The 27,562-nt window shown below is 43.3% G+C and overlaps 1 protein-coding gene across 1 annotated transcript in view; it reads left to right on the top strand.

Moving 5' to 3' along the window:
• LOC119955117 (protein phosphatase 1 regulatory subunit 12A-like) overlaps positions 1–27,562 on the top strand; it is a 291,292-nt gene that overhangs the window by 110,977 nt on the left and 152,753 nt on the right. Inside the window, 1 exon segment of the mRNA XM_038781005.1 lies at positions 21,941–22,059. Coding sequence (XP_038636933.1) covers positions 21,941–22,059 — 119 coding nt within the window.

The following is a 27,562-nucleotide window of genomic DNA, read 5'->3' on the forward strand; positions in this document are numbered from 1 at the left end:
ATGCTCCACCTATCAGTTAACAGGAGCACCGTCACCACCACCTCAGGGCAACCATGAACAATAAATTCTGGTTTATCAGTGTTGTCTGTACTCTGATGATAACATGTACCATCTTTGTTACCTTGCGATTGCAGCAGTAGTATTAGCAATGTGAGCATTGCAATCTGTCAGCTGAAGGCTGCATCAAATTGTGAAATGTTTTTTATTGTCTTGGCTATTCTTCCAGATAATATGTGCCAGCTGTAAAGAAATATCTCTATTTTGTCTTCCATAAGCCATTCATGCTGCTGACTATCCTCTCACTAATCTGATTTCATAGAATTTACAGTGCAGAAGGAGGCTATTCGGCCCATCGAGTCTGCACCGGCTCTTTGAAAGAGCACCCTACCCCAGCCCATACCTCCATGCTATCCCCATAACCCAGTAACCCCACCCAACACTAAGGGCAATTTTGGACTCGACGGGCGATTTAGCACGGCCACTCCACCTAACCTGCACATGTTTGGACTGTGAGAGGAAACCGGAGGAAACACACGGAGAACGTGCAGACTCCGCACAGATAGTGACCCAAGCTGGGACCCTGGAGCTGTGAAGCAATTGTGCTAACCACTATCCTCCATTTTTTGAGTAACTTGATTTAACAAAGAGAAGCAATCTTTGTGCAAAGTTCTTCCTTTATTCTTTACAAATGAACTATATGGATCAATAACCTGATTTATTTAATGGCAGTTTTTTTGCTGCGTAATACTTCAAGTTGTTCTTGACACCAAAAGATGTTTGTTGACAATTAAAAAAACAGAGCAGGTCTCTCTCTTGGTAGCTGGAACCTTTCCGTGTGTTCCCCCAGGGTTGATGCGTTCAAGTCAAAAACATGCTCTGCAAAGAAACGCCGACATACCCCAGATACCAGTACACTCACTAGTAGAAATACTGCTGAATGCAGGTGACTTAGGGGAGGGGAACTGTTGGGACGTGTATGAGCAACTCCTGGTGGAGGTACACTGCCCCCTGGGCAAGTGAAGGAAAGGATAGGAGGAGGAACTAGGCATAGAGGTATGGGGAGGACTCTGGATTGAATCACTGCAGAGGACGAACACCATCTCCGCATGCGTAGGACTGATCCTAACACAGCTAAAAGTGGTGCACAGAGCGCACCTAACCAGAACTCGAATGAGCAGGTTCTTCCTGGAGATGGAGAGGGAGGTTTTGCCAACTACACCTGTTCTGGTCTTGCACCAGGCTTATTGTGCATTGGACGTCCTTCTTTGAGGCCATGTCCAGGTTTGTGCCCAAAAGTTGCGGTCTTCAGGTATCGGACCAGCCAGAGTTTTTTATGGGAAGGGGCACCGATGACCCAGGTTTTGCCCCCTTGATCACCTGCTGGAGAATCCTGCTTGGCTGGCGGTTTGCCACACCACCTAAGACTGCAGACTGGCTGTCCGACCTGGCGGAATTTCTCAGGCTGGAGAAAATAAAATTCACCGTCTGCAGGTCGAAAGAAGGCTTCCGTCGGACATGGAAGCCATTCACCAATTTGTTTCAAGACACGTAGCCAGCAACCAGTTGAGCAAGGTGGGGAGGCTGGGTGGAGCGGGCAGCGATGGTGAAGGCAAACCAAACGGAACACTAGAAACGAGGAAGAGGGACAAAACAGCAAGGGACTGGTCCAATGGCAAGCAAAGCCCAAACCAAGTTGTGTATAAATGGCTGTAAATATGTGTCTCGCCCATATTGGGAACATAAAATATGTATGCAGGTTGGGGGGGGGTTATGACCACAGTTGTTATAAAGATGCTTGCTTGTAAAGATGTATGTTTTTTCTGATAATGTAGAATTTAGAATTTGTTGGATATAAATTATGAAAACTCAATTTTTAAAAAAAATTCTTAAAACCCCCCCCAGAACAATCCATAAAAAGAGTTTAGAACTACTTTCAGTCCTAAAATTGCTAAACCGCCTTGGTGTGCTTTCTGTAAGTAAGCTCAACTATGGAGGTGCTTAAAATTCACAAATAATCTTCATCTAAACAAAATCTGAGGAAATTATACTTGGGTAGAAAAGATAGGTGGATTTGTTTATATAAATTATCTGCATTCAAAGACCTTTTAAACAGCTTAAAATCTAATTTGAACATTGAAATTAAAAACTAATCTAACTTCAATCAATGTTGACCGTACCTTGTGCTGGCAACTTTTCTGAATTTCTTAAATTGGAATCAATTTATTGCAACATTTTGCTCACTGGATAATAATTTCAGGGAAGAATTTTTCAGATGTGTGGTATCAAAACTGTTTGTGCTACTGAACATGTTTTTTCCAGTTGAGTGGGCAGAGATTGTGCAATGCATATATGAATAAAAAATTGTATGAGTTGGGAACAGGAGTAGGCCATTTAACCATTTGAACCTGCTCCACCATTTAATAACATCATGGCTGGTCTGATTGTGGCCTGCAGTCTACTTTCCTGTCCACCCCCATAACCTTGATTCCCATGTCAGTTAAGAATCGGTCTCTAACTCGGCTTTAAAAATATTTAATGACGTTCCCACCTGCCGCTCTCTGGGAAAGTTAATTCCACTACTCACAGCACTCGAGAGAAAATATTTCTCCTCGGGGAAACTCCTAATTTTTAAACTGTGTCGCATCATTCTCGTCTTTCCCATAAGGGAAAAGGTCCTCTACATCCACCCTGTCAAGTCCCCTCAAAATCTTGCGTTTCAATAAGATCACCTCTCAACCTTAAAAACTGCAATGGATACAGGCCCAGTCTGTCCAAGATTTCCTATTTACATAAACCCTTCATCCCAGGAATCAGTTGCATCAACCTTCTCTGAACTGCACAATTATATCATAGAATCCCTACTGTGCAGAAGGAGGCCAATCAGCCCATGGAGTCTGCACTGGCCTTTGGAAAGAGCACCCTACTTAAGCCCATGCCTCCACCCTATCCCTGCTTTGGACACCTAATGGGCAATTTAGCATGCCCAATCCTCCTAACCTGCACTTCTTTGTACTGTGGGAGGAAACTGGAGAACCCAGAGGAACCATGCAGACATGGGGAAAAAGTGCAAACTGCCCACAGTCACCCGAGGCTAGAATTGAACCCGGGTCTCTGGAGCTGAGGCAGCAGTGCTAACCACTGTGCCACATCACTTTAAGTAAGGACATCAAAACTCTACACAGTACTTTAGATGTGACCTCACCGACGCCGTGTAAAACTGTAGCAAAGCTTCCCTACTTTTGTATTCCACTCCTTGCAATAAATGGCAACATTCCATTTGCCATCCTAATTATTTGCAATATTTTGACTTAACAGTACTCCTTCAAAGTCCCGGCCATTACTGAAAACTTGCAATAACTAGTATTAATATAGAAGTTCAATATAGAAATATTTTGATGTGTTTTAAAATGCGTGCTTTGGGACATTTTTAATATAATTTTATAATCGAGTTTTGGCAGGGTTGGATGGGGAATGTCTTAATTGGGAACTTGCAGATAATGAATTCCTTGAACTAAACATGGTGATGTGCTCTTTTAACATGAGAGTAAGGCCACTCTAGGGTTATGTTAGAGTCTGTTGGATTGCAGTAAGCTGTCAGTATATCCAGCACTCCAAGGTCATCAACTGTCTTTATTTTCTGTGGGGGAGAGCCTACCAGCTGCAAGTGATTCTTGCTACAATTGTGTAAGCCTGAATTTGATCACATTTGAGTAGTACTGCAGCATTTTTCATGCCTACACGAGAGAGCAGATGGCAGCTTCAGTGTTATCACTTCACCTGAAAGATGATGCTTCTAACAGGACACTGTGCTTTTTCAGCATTGCACGTGAGTGGGAGCGTAAATTGAAGTATTGTGTAGTGGTGGCATCATAGAAAGTGACTTATGAGAGTCCATACAATGGTTATCGAATCATTAAATTGCCATAGCCAAATTCAATTTTGTTTTTCCATTCGGAATGTGAAAAATGAGAAACCTAGACAAATGTTTATAAAAACAAAATCAATCCGTTAACTGAATGTTAAATCTTGTTATAATTCTGATTTAAGGTGCTTGAGCTTAGAGAAAATAAAAAGGCTGGCATTGCCAGAGTAAGTAACAGCAACATCTATGCACAGCAAATCTGTCATCGTCTGAAGAAAAGAAAAAGTTAATAATAGCATTATATTTTAGTGCCTGTAAGGTCATTCTTCTAGCTTTTTTCACTGATTCAACTTGCCAAAGAGATCGGGATAGTTTGGGATGGTGGGTGGCTGTGTGCTGAATGGCACCACTTCCCAAATCTCGAGAACAAAATTCAAGCCAGACAAATGAGCAAATCACAAATTTGACTGCTATGGAACTGATGGTTCTGGACTTTGTCTGCTTGTTATTTGGAGTTCAGCGAACCAGTACATTGGCTCTCTCTCCCTTTCATCATGTAACTGCATAGATCCTTGGACAATTTGCAGGCCCTTGATATGCTTAAACTCATTTCCACCTTTACCGTTCATAATGAAATGCTCTGAGTTGAAATCATCTTCTTCCTCAAACAAACACTTTGTTTTCCGAGACTTTTGTAAAACATTGGCATTTTCCCAAAATTAATAAAAATCTGGAAGAAAATACTCTGGAAGAGTAGTGCCATTAGCAAATCAAAGGTTTTTTTTTCCCAAACGTAGAAACTAAGAGCAGGAATAGGCCATTCTACCCTTCGAGACTGCTCCGCCATTCAAAATATTCATGGCCGATCCTCTATCTCAATGCCATATTCCTGCTTTCTGCCCATACATGCCCTTTGCCGTTAAAATCTAAAAAAAAATTTTCTTGAATACATTCAGTGACTTGGCCACCCAAAATGAGAACCTATTGTCTCTTTCAGGTGCTGATGAACCCTGCCGTGTATTCCCAGCAGATTTATTTGACCATTTCCTGGACAAACAAATCCTGTATTTATTAAGGGCTAAAAACAGGAAATACACTGGTCAGGTAGCATTTGTAGAGAGTGAAACAGGTAATGTTTCAGGTTGGTAAACTGTCAACAGTATCAAAAAGATTAGCATCATACCACCTTGGCATTTACACCCTGTCACGGATTCATGGGCAGCCCCCAACAATGACTGAGATACTGAACTAGACCGGTAACTTAAAATTTTTTTTAATGTGGTGCGGAAAGATAGATTCATCCTCGGAATGCTAATATGAGAAATAGGGCTTGGTTATTTTGTAAACCAACTTTATTAAAATGAAAGAAAACAATATTTGAACACTAGCAGATTACAAGCAGTTTTTTAGCCTTAACATACTAGTTCCAACTACGTTGTACATGAACATGCAGCTATTGTTTCACTTGCACAAACACGACAACGGCATACTTGCATTTAAAAGCACTTATCTTCTGTTAGGGACATTTGTTCCGGATCTTTTTTCAAAGTCTACCTCAGTGGCAACTTTCATGACCTCCTTGGTTGATTTCCACAGTCTTCTGTGTGTTTGTCTAAGCTCCGCCCACAAACAAAGGTTATTCCCTGAGGTGGCCAGACTTGAATCTATTATCGTTATCTTGGCTGATTGCCAACTCTCATTCGCACAAAAGAATAGAGTTACACCGTTTATATGCAACTGACCTTCCATTGACGGACAAATAGGTAATCAGTCTCTGGGATGGGCTGCTGGCTGGTCAAACAAGGTTGGCCTGAAGTACAATACATCTTGAGTAGATCATCCTGGCTAAATCGGGGCATCCTGTGTATTCCCACTGAGGAGGTTAAGTCTCAATGGAACAAGGTAACTCGGGCTGCGAGCGAATCCCTCTGACTCTGCTGCAAGCAGTCTTTTCCTTCAGTCTGTTCAACCCCTAAATTACCTGCTACATCTTGGACCCCATTTCTGGAACCAAGTTCCAAATATCATCACCCTATCATGGACTTTTCCTTTTGTTTATCGCTCTTCGCTGCCTTTTTACTTTAAAAATGTCACATACATGTTTCCAGTTCTGATGGAAAGTCATTGACCTAAAACATGAACTACTGTTGTTTTCTATCCACTGATTGATTTCACCTGAGGTTTTCCAGCATTTCATTTCGAGCTTCCAGCATTTTTAAGAATCTTGTTTTTGATTTAGTGAAGCCTACCTACTGTATTATAATATCAGAGTAGGAGATTAATTAACTTCAACCCTATCAATCCCAAACTCTTAATTAATGTTCCCTGGCTTCAGACAGCTTGAGGTTATTCTCCCATTTTTTTCTGTTTTCTGTCTCAAATGTCAAAGGATGAAGGATCTCAGTTATGAGTAACTTGCTGTTTTCAACCCATGGGAGACTAACCTCCTTGAGGGAGTGCAAATAGTCACTGGTGACATTTGAATTTTCTACAACAGTGGGCACTTGCAGATTACAAAATACAGCAAAACAAGTGTATGAATGAGCATTACTTGGGTAAAGTTGCTGTGAGCAAAAATACATTTTAACCCTCATCACTGCTCAAATGTCTCCCATGTTTCTGCCTGCCCATAAAAGTAATGGGAAAGTATCGACAAAGCTTGTGGGAATGACAACTATGTTGGGTGTTTTGGCTGTTGAACTGTTGTGATCAAACCAGCTTCAACCCAAGCTGCAAACCCCACAATCTTGATTTTGAACTGTTCAAGTGTATAACACATAAGGAGTCATGTGACCCAATAAATAGCAATTGTTAAACAATTTAAGTTTGTTGTATTTGATGCACGGGATCATAGAATACCTAGAATACTAGGAGTTTATTTTCATTTTTTTGAGGGGGCTGTTTAGCACAGGGCTAAATCACTGGCTTTGAAAGCAGACCAAGCAGGCCAGCAGCACGGTTCGATTCCCGTAACAGCCTCCCCGAACAGGCGCCGGAATGTGGCGAGTAGGGGCTTTCCACAGTAACTTCATTTGAAGCCACTCGTGACAATAAGCGATTTCCTACAGTCAAATATGGGAGGATGTTGGCATTTTCTGTCCCAAGTGTGTTGAACTCCTCTTCCAACGAATTCCTCCAACAACATGATTTGGTAACTGGCTTAAGTTCTGAATATACAAACTAGGAGCAGGAGTAGGCCAATGAGCCCCTCGATCCTGTTCCACCATTTCATAACATCATGGCTGATCTGGTTGCGAGCTCAACTCTACATTCCTGCCTTCCCCGATAATTTTTCACCTTGCTTATGAAAAATGTTTATGAAGAATCTATCTACCTATGCCTTAAAAATGTTCAAAGATTCTGCTTCCATCACACTTTGAAAGACTGAGGACCCCTCAGAAGATTCCTCCTAATCCTGGCCTTGAATGAACGACCCTTAAATTGTTTACATCTTTAAGGGGCTGTTTTCTAACTGTTGCATTGAATCCAGAAAGGTTTGTAGTTTGTGTTGGTGGCACGGTAGCACAGTGTTTAGCACTGATGCTTCACAGCGAGAGGGTCCCAGAAGTATGGAGATTAAAACCTCTTCCTCATTTAATACCTTGTGGCACAGGCTGGGTCTCTTCATAACCCAGTATGTGCTTCCAAATGTTTTGCCACCCAGCATCAAGCGGTCCATTAGGACATACTTTCTTGGAACTGATGGCATGGCATGCAAGTATTGGTGTATTGTCCACGCTCCTGAAGTCCTGGACAGCCTGTATCATTAAGGAATATGATGTCAAAGAGAGCTTTATTCACTGTTCTGGGGATGAGACAGCAGTCTGTTAAGGTGTATTATTATTTGAGCAACTTTCCTGTGTCCCGAAATAATAAAACCTCCCCTTGCAAACTAGTGTTGCTAGTTTTGTTAAGTGTGCTTTACACTTAATTGCTCTGTTTTATAACCTTTGCTCTAGAGTCGCCAGGTATTTTTATGATACCACCACGAGGTTCAAGTGCTGATCAATAACTCAATACACCAGTTAGTAAGGTTCAAATCAAAACACATTTATTATATACAGTCAATTGCTACTCATGCATAAAATACTACAGAACTAGACTATTTCTAACACTAACAAGCCAATACTTAGCTTTGGAAAAGGGACCCACTAGGTCAGGGGAACAATTGGCCTCTCGTTCGATCCTGAATCTGCAGGCTTCCAGCTGGTATGGACTAATGGTTAGGAACGCCTATCTCGTAGCGTGCGTTGACTGGACACTCACTTGTTGGTGCAGCTGCTAGGCTGATCTCTGTCAAGGGTTGTTTCGAGCTGCTGGGAGACCCTGCCAAGAAGACCGAATTGAACTTGGGGACTCTAATGTATAGTCCCCAGGGGCTTTGCGCCCTTTTGGGCGGACCCCGTACCTGGTTCCAATTGATTGGACCATGTTCCCAATCAATTGGTTTGATTTCCCCAATACAGGAGCTGTTCCCTGATCGCTGGGTGGTTCCTAAGTGTCCGTTGGCCTTCCTTTGATTTGGCTCCTGCTGGCGCCGAGGAGTCTGGCTTTGTCTCGATTATCTTAACTGTTGCTATTGTTCCTGGGGATCGCTCATCAATATGCAGATGGTTCACAGTTTCAGTGCTGTCTGGTTTTCTGCAAGTTCTAATATACAGGGAGCTTTGCATTCTGCTTGCTTCCCTGTACCTGTCCATTTTTCCCTGCGTTCTTTTTTAAAAATAAATTTAGATTACCCAATTATTTTTTCCAATTAAGGGGCAATTTAGCGTAGCCAATCCACCTACTCTGCACATTTTTGGGTTGTGGGAGCAAAACCCACGCAGACACTGGGAGAATGTGCAAACTCCACATGGACAGTGACCCACAGCCGGGATTCGAACCTGGGACCTCAACGCAGAGGCAGCTGTGCTAACCACTAGGCCACCGTGCTGCCCTCTTTCCCTGCGTTTTTAACGAATCTCCATTTTAAAGTCAGGAAGTGGCCAACCCAGGTGGCTACACTAGGAAAGATTTTTTAAATTTATGCTTTAAAAATGTTTTTCTTTAAGAGTATCCAATTAAGGGTCAATTTAGTGTGGCCAATCCTGAACATCTTTGGGTTATGGGAGTGAGACCCTCTCAGACGTGAGGAGAATGTGCAAACTCAACACAGTGACCCGGGGCTGGGAACGAACCCGGGTTCTCGGCACCATGAGGCATCAGTGCTAACCACTGTGCCACCGTGCCTCCGCTGTTTTAAATCTATGGTGACAGATTTTGTCAGTTATTTTGTATTTCCTCTGTGTGTGTGTGTGTGTGTGTGTGTGTGTGTGTGTGTGTGTGTGTGTGTGTGTGTGTTATGCATGTTTAGCTGGAGAAACCTTCCAAATCCAGAGTAGCGTAGAGTACCTCACAATATTGTTCCAGCTGTTGGCACTCTGCTTGTTACAGTGCTTCAGCTCATTGCACAATCAGTTTTAATAATCAAGCAGGAATAGAATTTTTCTTGCGTCTGTTAAATAAGTTTCAAATAGTTATCTCAAGATATAAACCACTATCTGCTGAGTTGGTGCCAACAACCTGTTAGAAAGATAGCAGGAAGCATGGGCGATACATTAGCTTGTCGCTTCTGGTAGCTTTCCTTACACCTGAATGTGTGACAACATAGCAATGTCTGGTTGAAATTGTGAGGATTTGTTTCTTGTGTAGCCTTCGCTTAACTTTAACATGCATAATTTACTATGGGATTTTTTTTGTACGTCCAGGCGCAGGCCAGATATTTGGCAGTGAAATCAGATTTGTCCCAGTGAGACAATTTTCTCAAATTCTAAGTGGTGGAAATAGATCTGTGCATAACTCTACTTTGTGCACTGCCAGTCTGAGGGGTTTTGGACCAATGTGCATTGACAGATTTGTGTGGTTGGAATGGGATGAGAAATTAAGACCAATAGTTGTACATTTGGGATGATCCAGAATGTTGGATAAGTTAGGATAGAGTAGGGAAGTCAGACTAGCCCAATAGAGCTGTACAGTGGACGAATATTACTTGTATCTTTAATTCCACTCACGGGCAATGTGTTTGAAACATTACATGGTGCTTTTTGTGACCAAGAAATATCTCAACATGTTTTAAAGGCAATGAATTACTTTTTTGCAGTATAATGTAGGAATTTGCAATACTATCTTAACTCGATGCATGCAACCCGTTGGGAAGTTTGCAGGAGAACATTCTGCAGGAATGAGGACAAATTAGCCACCATTGACTGTTCTGTGGTCAGGGAAATCTCCCTGCATACCTTCTCTTTTTCTTTCTCTATTCTGGCCCCATCCCACTTTGACTGACAAAGCTCGGGAAAATACTGTAATGGGTGTAGCTTCACTGGAAAGCAGTGATGGGGCATCAACTCAGTAGTTAAACTGAAATATCGTTGGATAAGTCAAAGTAATTTACAGCACAGGAGGTGGCCATTCGGCTCATCTAGCTCAAGCTGGTTCCCCATGAAGCAGCCCAGTCAGTCCCACACTCATTCATTCAGTCCCTGTCGCCCTGCAAGTTTAATTCTTTAGTGTCCATCCAAATTCCTTTCTGAATGGTTGATCGACACACCAACCTTGGGTAGTGAATTCCATGTTAATTCTAATTGCTTTGTTTTTGAAAAACCTCTTCCTCATTCCAGCTGCATCACTTGCATAAATCTTAATTCTGTACCCTCTCGGCTTTGTACCAACAGCTAATGGGAGGCGTTTTTCCTTGTTTACCTTAGCTAAGCCTGTCATAATCATGTGCACTTGCTTCAAAAGGTGTCTCAATTTATTTTCCTCTAAGGAGAACATACCTAGACATTCTAGCCTAACCTTTCAACAAAATCCCTGGAACCATTCTGGTAAATCTGCTCTCTATTATCTTTCCTATCTTTGCTCAAGTGTGGTGACCAGAACTGGATGCAGTAACGCAAGTTGGGGCCGAACCAGAGCTTTAGAAAGACTCAGCATAACCTCCAGCTTTTGTACTCAATGCCCTGCCACAGCCAGAAATCGATGCACATGGATCGTGCAAACGCTTTAGAATTGTACTATTAACCTGTAACAAATTGGACTAGCAAGATAAGCACTGGTTACAAAAGCAGGTCAGAGGCTCATGGCACACATCGGAGATTGTGGAAGCATTGGTGGTGATCTTTCAGGACTCACTGGAGGCAGGGAGGATCCCAGAGGACTGGAAAGTGGCTAATATGCCACCGCTGTTTAAGAAGGGAGGGTGGCAGAAGACAGGAAATTATAGGCCGGTTAACCTGACTTTGGTCAGATTTTAAGAGTCCATTATTAAAGATGAGATCGTGGAGTACTTGGAAGTGAATGATAAAATAGGACTGCTTTGGCACGGCTTTGTCAAAGGGAGGTCGTGTCTGACAATCTGTTTTAGTTCTTTGAGGAGGTAACAAGGAAGTTAGACAAAGAAGAACCAGTGGATGTGATTTATTTAAATTTCCAGAAGGCCTTTGACAAGGTGCCGCATAGGAGACTGTTTAAATAAGTTAGGAGCCCATGGTGTTCAGGGTAGGATCCTGACATGGATAGAGGATTGGCTGACTGGCAAACGGCAGAGAGTGGGGATAAAGGGGTCTTTTTCAGGATGGCAGCCGCTGACTAGTGGTGTACCTCAAGGGCGGTGCTAGGACCATACATTTTCACAATATGTATATTAACGATTTGGAAGAAGGAACTGAAGGCACGGTTGCTAAGTTTGCAGATGATACAAAGATCCAGGACAGGTAATATTGAGGAAGCAGGGGGGCTTCAGAAGGACTTAGACAGGCTAGGAGAGTGGGCAAGAAGTGGTAGATGGAATACAATGTGGAAAAGTGAGAGGTTATGCACTTTGGTAGGAAGAATAGATGTATAGACTATATTCTAAATGGGGAAATGCTTAGGAAATCAGAAGCACAAAGAAACTTGGGAGTCCTTGTTCAAGATTCTCTTAAGGTTAACGTGCAGGTTCAGTTGGCAGTTAGGAAGGTAATTGCGATGTTAGCATTCAAGAGCAGGGATGTACTTATGAGGCTGTATAAGGCTCTGATCGGACCCCATTTTGAGTGTTGTCAGCAGTTTTGTGCCCCGTATCTAAGGAAGGACGTGCTATCCTTAGAAAATATCCATAGGAGGTTCACAAGAATGATCTCTGGAATGAAGAACTTGCCATATGAGGAATGGTTGAAGAGAGTCTTTACTTGTTGGAGTTTAGAAGGACGAAAGTGATCTTATTGAAACTTACAGATACTGCGAGGCTTGGATAGAATGGACAGAGAGAGGATGTTTCCACTTGTCGGGAAAAACTAGAGCCAGAGGGTACAACCTCAGACTAAAGGGACGCTCCTTTATAGCAGTGATGAGGAGGAATTTCTTCAGCCAGAGAGTGGTGAATCTGTGGAACTCTTTGCCGCAGAAGGCTGTGGAGGCCAATTCACTGAGACCGAGATAGATAAGTTCTGAATCAATAAGGGGATCAGGGGTATGGAGAGAAGGCAGGTGAATGATGATGAAAAAAATATCAGCCATGATTGAATGGCAAGGGCAGCACGGTGGCCTAGTGGTTAGCACACCTGCCTCACGGCGCTGAGGTCCCAGGTTCGATCTCGGCTCTGGGTCACTGCCCGTGTGGAGTTTACACATTCTTCCCGCGCCTGCGTGGGTTTCACCCCCACAACCCAAAAATGTGCAGAGTAGGTGGATTGGCTGCAGTAAATTGCCCCTTAATTGGAAAAAACAATTGGGTAATCTAAATTTATTTTTAAAAAATGATTGAATGGCAGAGCAGACCCGATGAGCTGAGTGTCCCAATTCTGCTGCGATATCTTATGTCTTAAAAGGGTATTTTTCTGGTTGATAGGATGTAACAAGTGGTGTGCCACAGGGATCAGTACTGGGACCTCAACTTTTCATAGTTTATATAAATAACTTGGATGAATGGACTGAATGTGTGGTTGTGAAATTTTCTAACAACATAGGTAGAAAAGTAAATTGTGAGGAGGGCGTATGAAGGTTGCAAATGGACATGGGTTTAGTGAGTGGGCAAAACCTTGGCAAATGGAGTATAAAGTAGACAAATGTGAAATTGTCCATTTTGGCAGAAAGAATAAAACAGGTGTGCTGGTGCATGAATCAAAATAGACTAGTATACAGGTCAAGCAAGTAGTTAGGAAATCAAATTGAATGTTGTCATTGTGAGGAGAATTGATTACACAAGTAGAGAGGTTATGCTTCAGTTATACAGGGCCAGATGTACAGATGTGAGACCACATAAGAACTAGGAGCAGGAGTAGGACATCTGGCCCCTCGAGCCTGCTCCGCCATTCAATGAGATCATGGCTGATCTTTTGTGGACTCTCCTCCACTTTCCGGCCCGAACACCATAACCCTTAATCCCTTTTTTCTTCAAAAAACTATCTATCTTTACCTTAAAAACATTTAATGAAGCCTCAACTGCTTCACTAGGCAAGGAATTCCACAGATTCACAACCCTTTGGGTGAAGAAGTTCCTCCTAAACTTAGTCCTAAATCTACTTCCCCTTATTTTAAGGCTATGCCCCCTAGTTCTGCTTTCACCCGCCAGTGGAAACAACCTGCCCGCATCTATCCTATCTATTCCCTTCATAATTTTAAATGTTTCTATAAGATCCCCCCCCTCATCCTTCTAAATTCCAACGAGTACAGTCCCAGTCTACTCAACCTCTCCTCGTAATCCAACCCCTTCAGCTCTGGGATTAACCTCGTGAATCTCCTCTGCACACCCTCCAGTGCCAGTACGTCCTTTCTCAAGTAAGGAGACCAAAACTGAACACAATACTCCAGGTGTGGCCTCACTAACACCGTATACAATTGCAGCATAACCTCTCTAGTCTTAAACTTCATCCCTCTAGCAATGAAGGACAAAATTCCATTTGCCTTCTTACTCACCTGTTGCACCTGTAAACCAACTTTCTGTGACTCATGCACTAGCACACCCAGGTCTCTCTGCACAGCAGCATGCTTTAATATTTTATCATTTAAATAATAATACTGTTTGCTGTTATTCCTGCCAAAATGGATAACCTCACATTTGTCAACATTGTATTCCATTTGCCAGATCCTAGCCCATTCACTTAACCTATGGACAAGTTAGCTTTGCAGTGTCCACTAGAGTTTAGAAGAGCAAGAAGTGACCTTAAAAAAAAAGATTCTGACAAGGTTTTCATTATAAAGTAACAAAAATACAGCAAACCCCAATACAAACTACACGCACCTAAACCCTAGTCCACTACCTCTTCCTCCTCAGCCGACCATAAAGAAAACAAAACCTTGACCGATAGAGCCCTCACCCCCCCAAATAGCTGACGGTAACCAGTTCCCTGACAAGGAAGATAAAAGGCTGGACCCTTCCACTCGAGATAGAAAAATTCATCCGGGGTCCCAGCCAGGCTAAGGCAGTAGACGACATTGGGGATCTCCACCCAAGTAGAATTTGCCTCTGGCGATGGATGAGGCAAAGGCTAGGGCACCTACCTTCGGCCCTGTGTTCAGCAACGGCGAGCCCGATATTCCAAAAATTGCCAGCAACTGGCACAGCTGCAGCAGAATACCCCAAATCCCCAACACAGTGTTGAAAAACGAGATCCAAGAGCTTCCAAGCTTGGGGCAAGACCTCAACATGTGTGTTTGATTGGCTGGATCAAACCTCTAGACCACTGTTCACACCTATCCTCCATCCCAGAGAAGAACTACTCATATATGCCCTGGTCAGGTGTGCCTTAAAACATAGAACAGTGCAGCACAGTACAGGCCTTTCAGCCCACGATGTTGTGCCGACCATTTATCCTAATCTAAGATCAACCTAACCTACACCCCTTCAATTTGCTGCTGCCCACGTGCCTGTCTGAGAGTCGGCTGGCGTGGGTCACGAAGGTCGGCCGGTGTAGGTCGCGAAGGTAGGCCGGCGTGGGGCGTGCAGGTCGGCCGGCGTGGGTCGCGCAGGTCGGCCGGCGTGGGTCGCGCAGGTCGGCCGGCGTGGGTCGCGAAGGTCGGCCGGCGTGGGTCGCGAAGGTTGGCCGGTTGGTCCCCGGAAAAAAAGTTTGAAAAACATTGACCTAACCTACACCTTCAATTTACTGCTGTCCATGTTCCTATCCAAGAGTCGCTTAAATGTCCCTAATGACACTACCTCCGCTGGCAGTGCATTCCATGCGCCCACTACTCTCTGTATAAAGAACCGACCTCTGACATCTCTCCTATCCTTCCTCCAATTACCTTAAAATTATGTCCCCTCTTGACAGCCATTTCTACCCTGGGGAAAAGTCTCTGGCTATCCACTCTATTCATGCCTCTCATCACCTTGTACACCTCTATCAAGTCACCTTTCTGTTTTCTTCGCTCCAGTGAGAAAAGCCCTAGCTCCCTCAACCTTTCTTCATATGACATGCCCTCCAGTCCAGGCAACATCCTGGTAAATCTCCTCTGTACCCTCTCCAAATCATCCACATCCTTCCGATAATGAGGCGACCAGAACTGGACACAATCTTCCAAGTGTGGTGTAACTAGGGTTTTATAAAGCTGCAGCAAAACCTCGTGGCTCTTAAACTCAATCACCCTGTTAATGAAAGCCAACACACCATGCGTCTTCTAACAACCTTATCAACCTGGGTGATAACTTTGAGGGATCTATGTACGTGCCTTGTGCACCACCTAGCACATGAGGAGGTAAAGCTGACCCTGTGAAGAGACTCACTCCGCCCCCTCCCCTACTAAAAAACAAAACCCAGTTCATTCTCCCTTTCAATGAAGCCTGCTCTGTTGACAGGATCCATAGCTCATAAATATTCAAAATCTTACCGTCCCCTAACTTGCCCAAGTATAGGACTTTAACCGAGAGTGAGGGAAATGGTGCCAAGGTAAATGAAGGAATCTCATTACATAGAAAGCTGTGAACCTGCAAGTTACCTGAATACGTTAACTCTCAGAAGCTGAAACCTCTCCTCCTAACCAGCAAACCTCTGTCAAGAAACATGCCCCTAAACCTCTCCAACCCCTTCCTCTCCCATGTCCTGAACAATGAATCTAAGCCAGACGACACCAACTATGGTTCATGCAAATCGGAGCCAACTGTGATATGGAGCCCTGTTTAAAATGCTGTGTAAACTAATCAAAGTGAATCAAAGAGGAAAATAGGAGTGGGGCAATAGCCAGTGCCCTCAGATGCGACCCTCCTCCATCTGCCCCCAAATAGAATACGGATCCCTGAACCACCCCTGCACCATAATCAACATTTGCCGCCAAATAGTATCATAACAGTTTAGCTTGTGCCAAAATCCACCCGTCCCCTTCCTATCCCTTGCAGTAATGTCCTACCAGCCCAAACAAAAGTAGATAGCAATATATTGACCCTGCAAAGAAAAAAAAACCTTGTGAAGGAAGGCTGGAAGACACTGCAACAAAAACCTAATTTGGGTGGCTCAGTGTTTAACACTGCTGCCTCAGGCCGCCAAAGTCGCGGGTTCGATCCCAGCCCCGGGTTACTGTCTGTGTGGAATTTGCACATTCTCGCCGTGTCTGCGTGGGTTTCACCCCCACAACCCAAAGATGTGTAGGGTAGGTGCATTGGCCATGCTAAATTGGCCCGTAATTGAAAAAAAGAAATGGGTACTCCAAATTTATATATTTTTAAAACTTTGGGAGAATATTCACCTTCACCTTCTTTACCCTTCTGACTAAGGTCAGAGAGAGTGCCCCACCTTGTTAAGTAAGCCATCCATCGCCCTATCCACCAGGCTAATCGTGAGCCATCCGGATTCCCAGGTAACAGAAGCTATTCCTGACCAGGCGAAATGGCAATCTCCCCCTCCCCAGATCATCTCCCTTCCCGGGGGGGAGTTTCACTGGAAAATATTCACTTTTGCCCAGATTCAGCTTTTACCCGAGAAGGAGCCAAAACCCGGTGCAATCGAGAATTTATTTCATAGAGTTTTCATAGAATTTACAGTGCAGAAGGAGGCCATTCGGCCCATCAAGTCTGCACCGGCTCTTGGAAAGAGCACCCTACCCAAGGTCAACACCTCCACCCTGTCCCCATAACCCAGTAACCCCACCCAGCACTAAGGGCAATTTTGGACACTAAGGGCAATTGATACTGTCTGGTTCTCAATGCCCTAATACTTTCCTTGACACCTCATAATGAATCAGTCATGTTTGAAATGTAATTACTATAATGTTTATCAATGCCATAGCCAGTTTGCACATAGCAAGACCCTAGAAACTGATATGCAAAATCATATTAATTCATGGTACGGTAACATAACGGTTGGCATTGCTGTTTCACAGTGCTAGGGTCCCAGGTTCGACTCCTGTCTTGGGTCACTATCTGTATGGAGTTTGCATGTTTTCGTGAGTTTCTTCTGGGCGCTACGGTTTCCTCCCAGAAGACCTGAAAGACGTGCTTGTCAGGTGAATTGGACATTCTGAATTCTCCCTCGGTGTACCCGAACAGGCGCCGGAGTGAGGGGATTTTGAGTAATTGCAGTGTTACTGTAAGCCTACTTGTGACAATAATAAAGATTATTCTTATTATTAATAATAATCTTCATTATCTCCACATCGGAGCATGGGTCCGTGATATGTAGTAGCAAATCATCTGCGTACAACGACACTATGTGCCCTTCCCCATGCTTTATCCCCCCTCCATCTGGCGGACGACTTCAACGCAAAGGCCAGTGGCTCAATCGCTAAGGCAAACAAATGTGGAGACAATGCATTCCCCTGCTTTGTACCCGTATTCAAAGAGGTACACCCACTCAACCTTAACACTCAACCTGAGGAGGAAGACAACACAACGTTAAATGATTCCTGAATGTTCGCCGACAACTATCGGCCCTTAGAAAACCCAATCCGTTGCTCCGAGATCCCAGGAAGGCAGGGCTCCAAACGTGTTGCCAACACTTAGCCAACAACTTAGCGTCAGCATTGAACAACAAAATGGGTCTCCATGACCCCCCCCCCCCCCCCGACACTGAATCATTTAACATATCCAGCAGAATTGGGACCAACTGATCGTCAAACCATAAAATTCGAACAGGATTCTGTCTGGACCAGGTGGTTTGCCTATCTGCATTAACCTAATACAGTTTATTCGGCGAGACCGCCCCTGTTCAATTCAACATACTCCCCAATGGCGGAGGATATACGCTGCCAAAATCTCTTATCCGCGAGCAACACGGTGTGCAATCTCCACGGGGATTGTTGAGAGGGCACAGCTCCACCATCAATTCCACACAATGCTGATTATGATCTGAGATAACGATCGCCGAGTACCATGCGCCCCTTACCTCTGGGCGAAGAGACCTACCCACCAAAAATAAATCAATTTGAAAGTAGACCCAATGGATGTGGGGGGGAAAAACCCTCCCATCTGGGTCTGCTAATATATTAACCGCAGAAACGGACACTAAGACACACACACACACACACACACACACACACACACCAAACTTTAAGACAGAATAATAGAGGAAAAAGAGGAAAATAACCTCCACCCCACAAACAATTCCCAGCGGCACAATGTACAAACCCTAACTTCACCCAGAAAAATCACTTGAGCAAAGTCCCATAACAACCCCATACCCTCTCCCCACAATACAAAAATCCCACAGTAAACACATATACAGATGAACCTGTGGCCAAAAATCTAACTTAGTCCTTGAGCACTTTAATTCACCCCCAGTCCATGGTTCTTGACAAGTTCACTTGCATCAATAGTAATCTCTTTCATTGAAAATCACCAGAAGACGAGCCAGGTACACCACACCAAATCTCAAATTACTCTTGTACAGCGCAGCCTTTGCCTTTGATGAATGCCGCATACCTTCTTACCAGCTCTGCCCTCATGTCCTGATATATTCTGATGTTGACGTCCTCCCAGCTACAGCCTTTATGGTTTTTTGGCCCACCTTGGACCCGTTTCTCGTCTTCGAAACTGTGAAACCTGACTCTGATCACCCAAGGTTGCTCCCCAGATCTGGGCTCCTGCTTCAGCGACGAATGGGCCCGGTCCAATTCGGGAGGGGACAGCAAACCCACCTTCCCCCACCAACTTTCCAAACATCTTGGACGTATAGGTGGAGCTTGAGCCCTCGGGTAATCCAACGATTTAAATGTTGCCGCCTGGAGTGGTTCTCCAATTTGTCTACCTTAGTGCTCTTCAGCCAGCAACTATGCCTCCAGGGAGACAATCCGATCATTGTGGTCTGAGAGTGCCCCCTTCACTTTCAGTATCGCTGAATCTTGCTCTTCTATCTACCAGTCCATCTTCTCCAAGACACCTGAATAGGGACCAAAGACCACCCCTCCCTCTCCTGGCTCCAGGAGCTTCGGGCTTCTGAGTCTGACAACGATCCTTTGCCTGACTTCTGCCTTGTATGGGGACCCTATCCCATCCATTCAATCGAAACAAATACCGCCATCCCACAAACATCGCCCATAAACCGGCATAAAGGGCCAAAATCAAATTACCCTGGCGGCAACTACCACATGTAAATGCTCATCACAGAGCCGCCACCGGAAGTTCCAGTAAGAGGTGACTTGATCAAAACTTTGAAGATCCTGAGGAGTATTGATAGGCTGGATGAGGAGAGGATGTTTCCTCTTGTCAGAGAATCTGGAATGATGGGGCATTGTTTAAAAATCAAGGGTAACTCATTTAAGACACGTGGGAATTTTTTTCCTGAGTGTTGTGGGTCTCTGGAACTCTCTTCCTCAAAAGGCAGTGGAAGCAGGTTCTTTGAATATTTTTAAGTCGTAGCTAGATACGTTTTTGATTAACAAGATTATCGGGGATAGGAAGGAATGTCTGGTTGAAGTTGCAATCGATCAGCCATGATTTTATTCAACGGTAGGCTCAAGTGGCCTACTCCTCGTAATTTGGGTGTTTGTGTGTCCTGGCTCGTGCCCAATATCTACTGGGCACAAGTCAGCCCTGTGATGGAATACTCTCCTCTTGCCTGGATGAGCGCAGCTCCAACAACTCTAGAAGCTTGACACTATCCAGGACAAAGCAACCCGCTTGAATGGCACTCTGTGCACAAACATTCATCTCTCCATTATTTTTAAAAAATAAGTCTAGCATACTCAATTCATTTTTTACAATTAAAGGGCAATTTAGCATGGTCATACACCTACTATTCACATTTTTAGGTTGTGGGGGTGAAACCCGCGCAAACATGGGGGAGAATGTGTAAACTCCACACGGACAATGTCCCAGAGCCAGGATAGAACCTGGGACATCGGTGCAATGAGGCAGCAGTGCTACTCACTGTGCCACATCTTTCCATCATTGAAATACAGTGGCAGCAGAATATACCACCGACTAAATGCACTGCAGGAACTCCCAGGTCTTGTTTGATAGCATCTTCAAAACCCATGACCTCCATCATCTAGAAGGACAAGGGCAGCAGACACATGGAAACACTGCCACCTGGAGTCCCCCTCCAAGCTCACCCCATCCTGTCTTGGAAATATATTGCAATTCCTTCACTCTGGCTGGGTCAACATCCTGAAACTCCTTCCCTAATAGCACTGTGGGTGTACTGTGCTACATGGACTGCAGTGGTTGAAGACGGTTCACCACTATCTTATCGTGACCAACTAGGGTTGAGTAATTAATGATTGCCTATCCAGCAACACCGCATCCCATAAATGAATAAAGAAAAAGTCTGCTTGCGTTGCCTTGCCTCACCCCACCCCTGTTGCCAAATTGTATCATGTCACACTTCTCTGTATTAATTTCCACATGGGGGTCTGACCATTCTGCTAGCCTATGTCCTGTTGTAGACAATTGGTATCAACCTCAGTTTGCCATGTTTTGAAATTTTATTTGCATCCCAAGATCTGAGTAATTTATACATAAATGAAAAAAAGCACTGACCCTTGGGGAACACCACTGTCTATCCTCCAGTCCAAACAACAACCAACTACTCCCACTTGCTCTCTAGCCTTAAGTCAACTTTTTAAAAATGCAATTGGATACTGGCCTTCTTATTCCTTAAGCCTCAATATTGTTAACCAACCTTTCTGCTATCTTGTCAAACACTTTCTTAAAATGCATATTGACAGCATCCACAGCATTCTCTTCCATCAGTTGTCCCCGATTCTTCGATTCATTCAATTAGATTAGTCCAGCATGATCTCCCTTTATCAGTGCCCAGTCTCCTTAACTCTAACCTTTCAAAGCACCTGGTGATCCTCTAACTGCCCCACCCTAGATTCAGATCCCAAAACCTTTGTTATCACTGATGTTAGACTGACTGGCCTATCGTAGCTAGAAATGTCCTTGACATCCATATTCAAGAAAAGATATTACATTTATCACTCTCCAGTCCTGTAGCAGTTCTCTCATATCTGGCTAAGCTTGAAAAATTAAGGTACTCCTTAATTTAGGTTGCACTTCATTTAGCAACCTATCAACTCGGTGATTTTTTTGGTTCCCTTACCATTCCCCTTTGTCAGCACGTACTTATCCTGTTCCTGAAGCACCCCTTAAAGATCACTGTGCCCTGTTAGTTTTTCCTGTCTGTCTCTGACTCCATTTAACCTTTAAGGCTAGATCCTTTTGTGCCCCATTAAAATTAGCACACTTCCAATTTAAAAGTTCTATATTAGATTGTTCCTTGCTCTTCTCCATTACTATTCTAAACCTTATGACTTGAGTATGGGGTGGTTGGGAGAGTTTTGGAAGCGATTCAAAGAATGTATTCCAATGGTTTTATGCAGTTAAACTTGCTTACACTTGGGAAAACTTGATTAAGTAAAATAAATTGAAATTCAATCTCCATTTTGTCAAAAGTAGGAAATTAAACTCTGTTTAGGATTAAATTCATGGAGTAATGAAGATGTTGAATTTGTGGTGTTCAGCCTCAAATTGATAAAGGCTACTTTAATTCCAAATTTATTTTTAAAAACGCCATTAGAACAAAGTTAAAATCTTAATTGGCATTGTTAATTCACATTTGCCATTTGTTTTTATCCAGTAAGTGAAATCCAATAAAGACTGTTTCTCTTTTAAACATAATTTTGCAGGTATTTAATTAGTCGTGGAGCAAATGTAGCTGCAGTCAACAGTGAAGGAGAAACTCCATTAGATATAGCTGAAGAAGAGGCCATGGAAGAGCTCTTGCAGGAAGAAATTAGTAGGCAAGGTAAGAAATGAGTCATGGGGAAATTATCTCAACAATACTGTGCAGCTAAGCTAACAGTAGAATGCAATAAATGGATGACTTTCAAATTTGTGCTAGTTCCAATATAATTGGAATTGTTTGATCCCTCAAACTCTTCAGTGGACAATCTCATCGGAAAAACCATAGTTAAACCGTGCCTTGGAGGCTATTTTCATATAACCTAAATTATCTTGCTTTCCAAAAGCAAAATGCTGTGAATGCTGGAAATCTGAAATAAAAACAGAAAATGTGAATATACTTAGCAAGTCAGGCTTTGTGGAAAGAGGAACAGAATGAATGTTTCAGGTTTTGTCAGAATGTTCTGTCAAAAGTCTTGAAGCATTAATTGTGTTTCTCTGGGGCGGCATGTGGTGCCGTGGTTAGCACTGGGACTGCAGCACTGAAGACCTGGGTTCGATTCCCAGCTCTGGGTCACTGTCCGTATGGAGTTTGAACATTCTCCCCATGTCTGTGTGGGTTTCACCCCCACAACCCAAAGATGTGTTGGTTAGGTGGCTTGGCCATGCTAAATTGCCCCTTAACTGGAAAAAGAAAAATAATTGACAACTCAAAATTTATTTAAAAAAAAAGAAAAAAAATTTGTTTCTCTCTCACAGATGCTACCTGGCCTGCTAACAATATCCATAGATTTTCTGTTTTATCAGATGCTTTCTCGTGCCTTTTAACATTGCATCCATTGGTCTCTGTCTTCACTTTCTTTTCTGCATTCAGTCACACTGAACTTTGCTTTGCTCAACATTTTAAGTCTAAGCCTGTTGCCCTTATGAATTTCAAATTGAACCAGGTTCTGAACTTAGCAGTAAGTTCGGAGAGCACTTCAGCGCTGACTGCAATCCAATGAAACTTTGCATTCCGTTCACGCTAATTTGTTTGTAAATTCTATTAGTAAATTCATTGTGACGTGGATTCTACCCAGGCAAGGCACTCCACGTTTAGATTAGGCATATAATGTGATCTCAAGGATCAACCTAATGGAAGATCAGATGCTTGTTATTGATGGAAAGAATTTCACCCAACTGCCCCACATTTTTCCTGCTTGCGGCACAAGAATAAGGGCTATCGGGAAGACTTTTCAATGAGGTTTGTCGCACGAAGCACACACTTGAACTTCAATAAATATTACAACAGGCCATTTGACCCAACCAATCTGTATTCATGTTTATCCTTTATACAAATAGTAATCCTAACTTTATGCCCTGTATCGCTGTCATCTAACCTATTAAATGTTGACTTGGTCACTGCTTCAGTCATCAACTTTGCGACTGCATTCCACACATTTTTAAAAAAATGTTTTTTTATTGAGTTTTCATATTTTATATACAACATATTACAAATCATTAGAGAAGGAAAAAAAAACACGCAAAAATTAACATGTATATTTACAGGTAAGCATCTTCATAATAACAATTGTGGCCGCCCCCTTTAGCTGGCATACATATTTTACATTCCCCAATATGGCCGAGGCACATGTTTATAGGCATTTATTTATAGTTTGGTTTTGGGCCTTAGCTTGCCGTCAAACCCCCATAACGAACCCCCCCCCCCCCCGGCTACCTTCCCCCGATTCCCCTCCATTTTCCCCTGATTCTTGGCCACCCGACTATTCTTCCTCTTGTTCGTTGGCCACAAACAGGTCCCGGAACAATTGCATGAATGGCTCCCACGTTCTGTGGAAGCCGTCGTCTGACCCTCTGATGGCGAATTTGATTTTCTCCATTTGGAGAGATTCCGAGAGGTCGGACAGCCAGTCTGCAGCTCTGGGCGGTGCTGCTGACCGCCAGCCAAACAGGATTCTACAGCGGGCGATCAGGGAGGCAAAGGCAAGGGCGTCCGCCCTCCTCCCCAGGAATAGATCTGGCTAGTCTGAAACCCCGAAGACCGCCACTATCGGGCATGGCTCCACCCTCACCCCCACCACTTTGGACATAGCCTCGAAGAAGGCTAGAAGGCTGTCCAGTACTCCACAAGTCTGGGGCAAGACCAGAACATGTGGGTGTGGTTGGCCGGGCCTCTTTGGCACCGTTCACATCTGTTCTCCACCTCTGGGAAGAACCTACTCATACGGTTTCTTGTTAAGTGGGCTCTATGTACCACTTTTAGTTGCGTCAGGCCGAGCCTTGCGCACGTGGAGGTGGAGTTGACCCTATGCAGTGCTTCGCTCCAGAGTCCCCACCCTATCTCCATCCCCAGGTCGTCCTCCCATTTCATTCTTGTTGCGTCCAGTACGGTGTCATTCCACACATTTATAGCTCTGTAGAAAAAGGTTTTGGCATTCTTAGGTAAATCTTTTGTCTTTGATTTGTGTCTTGTGTCATTTCATTATGGACTCCAAGTTACTTGAAGCTGTTTCTACCTGACCGTCCTAATTTGAAACATCTTCATCAATTCACTGATATTTGTGCCCTAATGAAACCAGCATCAGTTTGTCAAGTCTTCCCCACGGTCAGCATCTTGGTGACTGTACTCTTCCCTACCTATTGTCTTGGCATATAATTGTGCTTTCATTATAGATGTATATCACCTCGGGGCAGCATGGTGGCCCAGTGGTTAGCACTGCTGCCTCACGGCACCAAGAACCCGAGTTCGACCCCAGCCCTGGGTCACTGTCCGTGTGGAGTTTGCACATTCTCTCCAAGTCTGCATGGAGTTTGCACATTCTCTCCATGTCTGCATGGGTCTCACCCCCACAACCCAAAAAGATGTTCAGGCCAGGTGAATTGGCCACACTAAATTACCCCTTAATTGGGAAAAAAAAAGAATTGGGTACTCTAAATTTAAAAAAAAAAATCTGTATCATCTTGACTTTTATATTCCTAGACCCAATATTTTATATTTTAAACCCAATATTGTCTTACCATTTGTTACTGGATTAATTTGAAATTGTTTCTATACTGTCTCTCATAACTGCCAACCCCGGGACCGAGTCCGGATTTGGAAGCTTGCTGGTTTTGGGTTCAGGGTGGGTGGGTGGGCAAGCGAGCGAGCTGGGTTGGGTGGGATCAAAGGTCATTCGGACCACTGCAGGCGCAGGAAAAGACAGGCGCACAAAGCCAATAACCAGTTTGTGTGTAGTGCAGCACCTAGCCGAACAAGTCAGTAAGTTAGTTTCCTCATTTGATGATTAACATTCAGCTTAAAATTGTTTTTTTGGGCATGGCCAGTTTTGTGAGTTTTCAGATCGCCAGTTTTGTGAACCTGAAGTCCCTCCTCTACATTACATAAATTTCCCCCATTTTGGACTGTAAACATTACTTTCCTTTTTTTATTGGCAAGTCATATGATATTTTCTAATATTAGCAAACATATACACCAACCAGCACTGCATATATTTTTGCAAATATTGTGGGCTACTCATAAGCTAACTTCTCTTGCTCTGTTCACGATGTAAATGTAGCTGGCCACATTCCAGTCTGCCGTTTGTCTTTATGCTGTGATATAACCTATGATTTTACTGGGGATGGCTGGAGAAAAGAATGCATCTATACAGCATCTCATTTTACTGTTTAGAAAAGACTGTGTTGTTCACAAAGTAAACAGATCTGAAGCATAGTGACTGTTAAAGAGGCTAACAGTCATACAAATGGTATGATGAAAGGTCAGTTAATCTTTATGGTTAGGGCACCAAGAGAGTTTCCTGGTGACCTAGCCACTGTTGATTTATTTAATTCCTTTTGAGGTCTATAGGAGATCTTTATCATCCACCTGAGTTACAAATAGGCAAGCAAGATCTTGGTTTAACATTTGATCGAACGGACAGCATTCCTAGAGTACAACACTGAAATGTACACTGAATTCCTGGAATGTGCTAGAGCCCTCTCCGATTTAAGCATGAAGATGTCTTTTCCTGTGCTCCCAGGGTCCGAATGTCCTTTGATCCCAACCAACCCAGCTCGTTCGCCCACCCACCCAACCCGAACCCAAAACCAGCAAGATTAGAAATCTGGCATGGACTCAGTCCTGAGGTTGCCAGTTTTGAGAGACAGTTGCTGTAGAAACCACCTCTTCACGTAATACTGTATTTCAACACCAGTGTAATTTAATGTTGTGTATTACAGCCCTCCTTGACTTTTTTTTCTTTTTAAGTTGATAAATATTCTTTATTAATTGTTCACACAACACCTGGACTATTTCTCCCGGTTCTCACATTTTTCTCTCTGTATACCAAATTGAAAATATACACGACTTGGTGTTCCAAGTTACCCATCTGTGTTTTGGGGTACCCTTGCATTTAACATCAGGGTTCTTGTTAGTAGTAGATTTTGTCTTAACAAACCTCATTCGTCCAATTATTGTTTGTGTGAACTTTCTGGGGTAAAATGATTGTCAACACATTGCATTCCAAAGAAACACTTCATATTTGTCGCGCTTGGAATATTTTTGAGCTGTGACAAGACTGAAAGTTTTGCCCTGACTGGTGAGCCCCATTATTCAATAGATTCTAATTTAAATTTGATGTGTAAGTGGAATCTTTATTTCTCTTGAATCTTTATTTTATAAATTTAAAGTGCCCGATTCTTTTTTCCCAATTAAGGGGCAATTTAGCGTGGTCAATTCATCTACTCTGCACATCTTTGGGTTGTGGGTGTGAGACCCACGCAGACACGGGAGAATGTGCAAACTCCGCATGGACAGTTTCCTGGGGCCGGAATCGAACCCGAGTCCTTGGCACTGTGAGGCAGCAGTGCTAACCACTGTTCCACTGTACTACCCCCTTGAATCTCATTTAAATTTTTGCTATTCAAAAAAATCCGCTGTAAGGAAAGTTTCTTTTCTTCTGTTCAAGCCCGACAGCATACTACATCGCCCTCTGCAGGTACTTTTTTCATCTCACTGTATCACAAATCCTGGACAATAAAATTAATAATGTATTGAATATAAAATACGGCATTATAATGCAGTTTGGTTTCTCAGTTCTGTGCTATAAATGTATTGGCACATAAACTGTTCCAATAATTATAGAAATATCTCCTTGGGGGTAGGAAATATTTAATATTTAGCACCTGCCTTTCACTGAATCTATTTTCCTCAGCTTTTTTAAAACCGGAATGTTGAGAATGTGTTGGACTGCTTTATCATGGATGGTATTGAGCTGCTTGAGTGTTGTGGGAACTGCGTTCATCTGTGCAACTGGAGAATATTCAGTGTATTGGAGAGACATTGGTTGTTATTGGATGTGTTACTTGCTGTTGCAGCCACAGTATTTATGTGGCTGATTCAGTTAAGTTTTTGGTCAATTATGACACCTAGGATGTTGATGGGCGAGTGATGCGTGATAATACTGTTGAACATGAAGTGAGATACAGTAGTTACATTCTCTATTGGAGATAATTATTGCCTTCCACTTACCTGGCATGCACATTGCTTGCCTCTTATCAGCCTGAACCTGAATGTTGTATGGGTCTTGCTTCAGACAGGCATGGACTGTTTCAGTACATGAGAAGTTGCGACATGACTGAATTTTAGT

This window comes from Scyliorhinus canicula, chromosome 20 (genome assembly GCF_902713615.1).
Source record: "Scyliorhinus canicula chromosome 20, sScyCan1.1, whole genome shotgun sequence".
Classification (NCBI taxonomy): domain Eukaryota; kingdom Metazoa; phylum Chordata; class Chondrichthyes; order Carcharhiniformes; family Scyliorhinidae; genus Scyliorhinus; species Scyliorhinus canicula.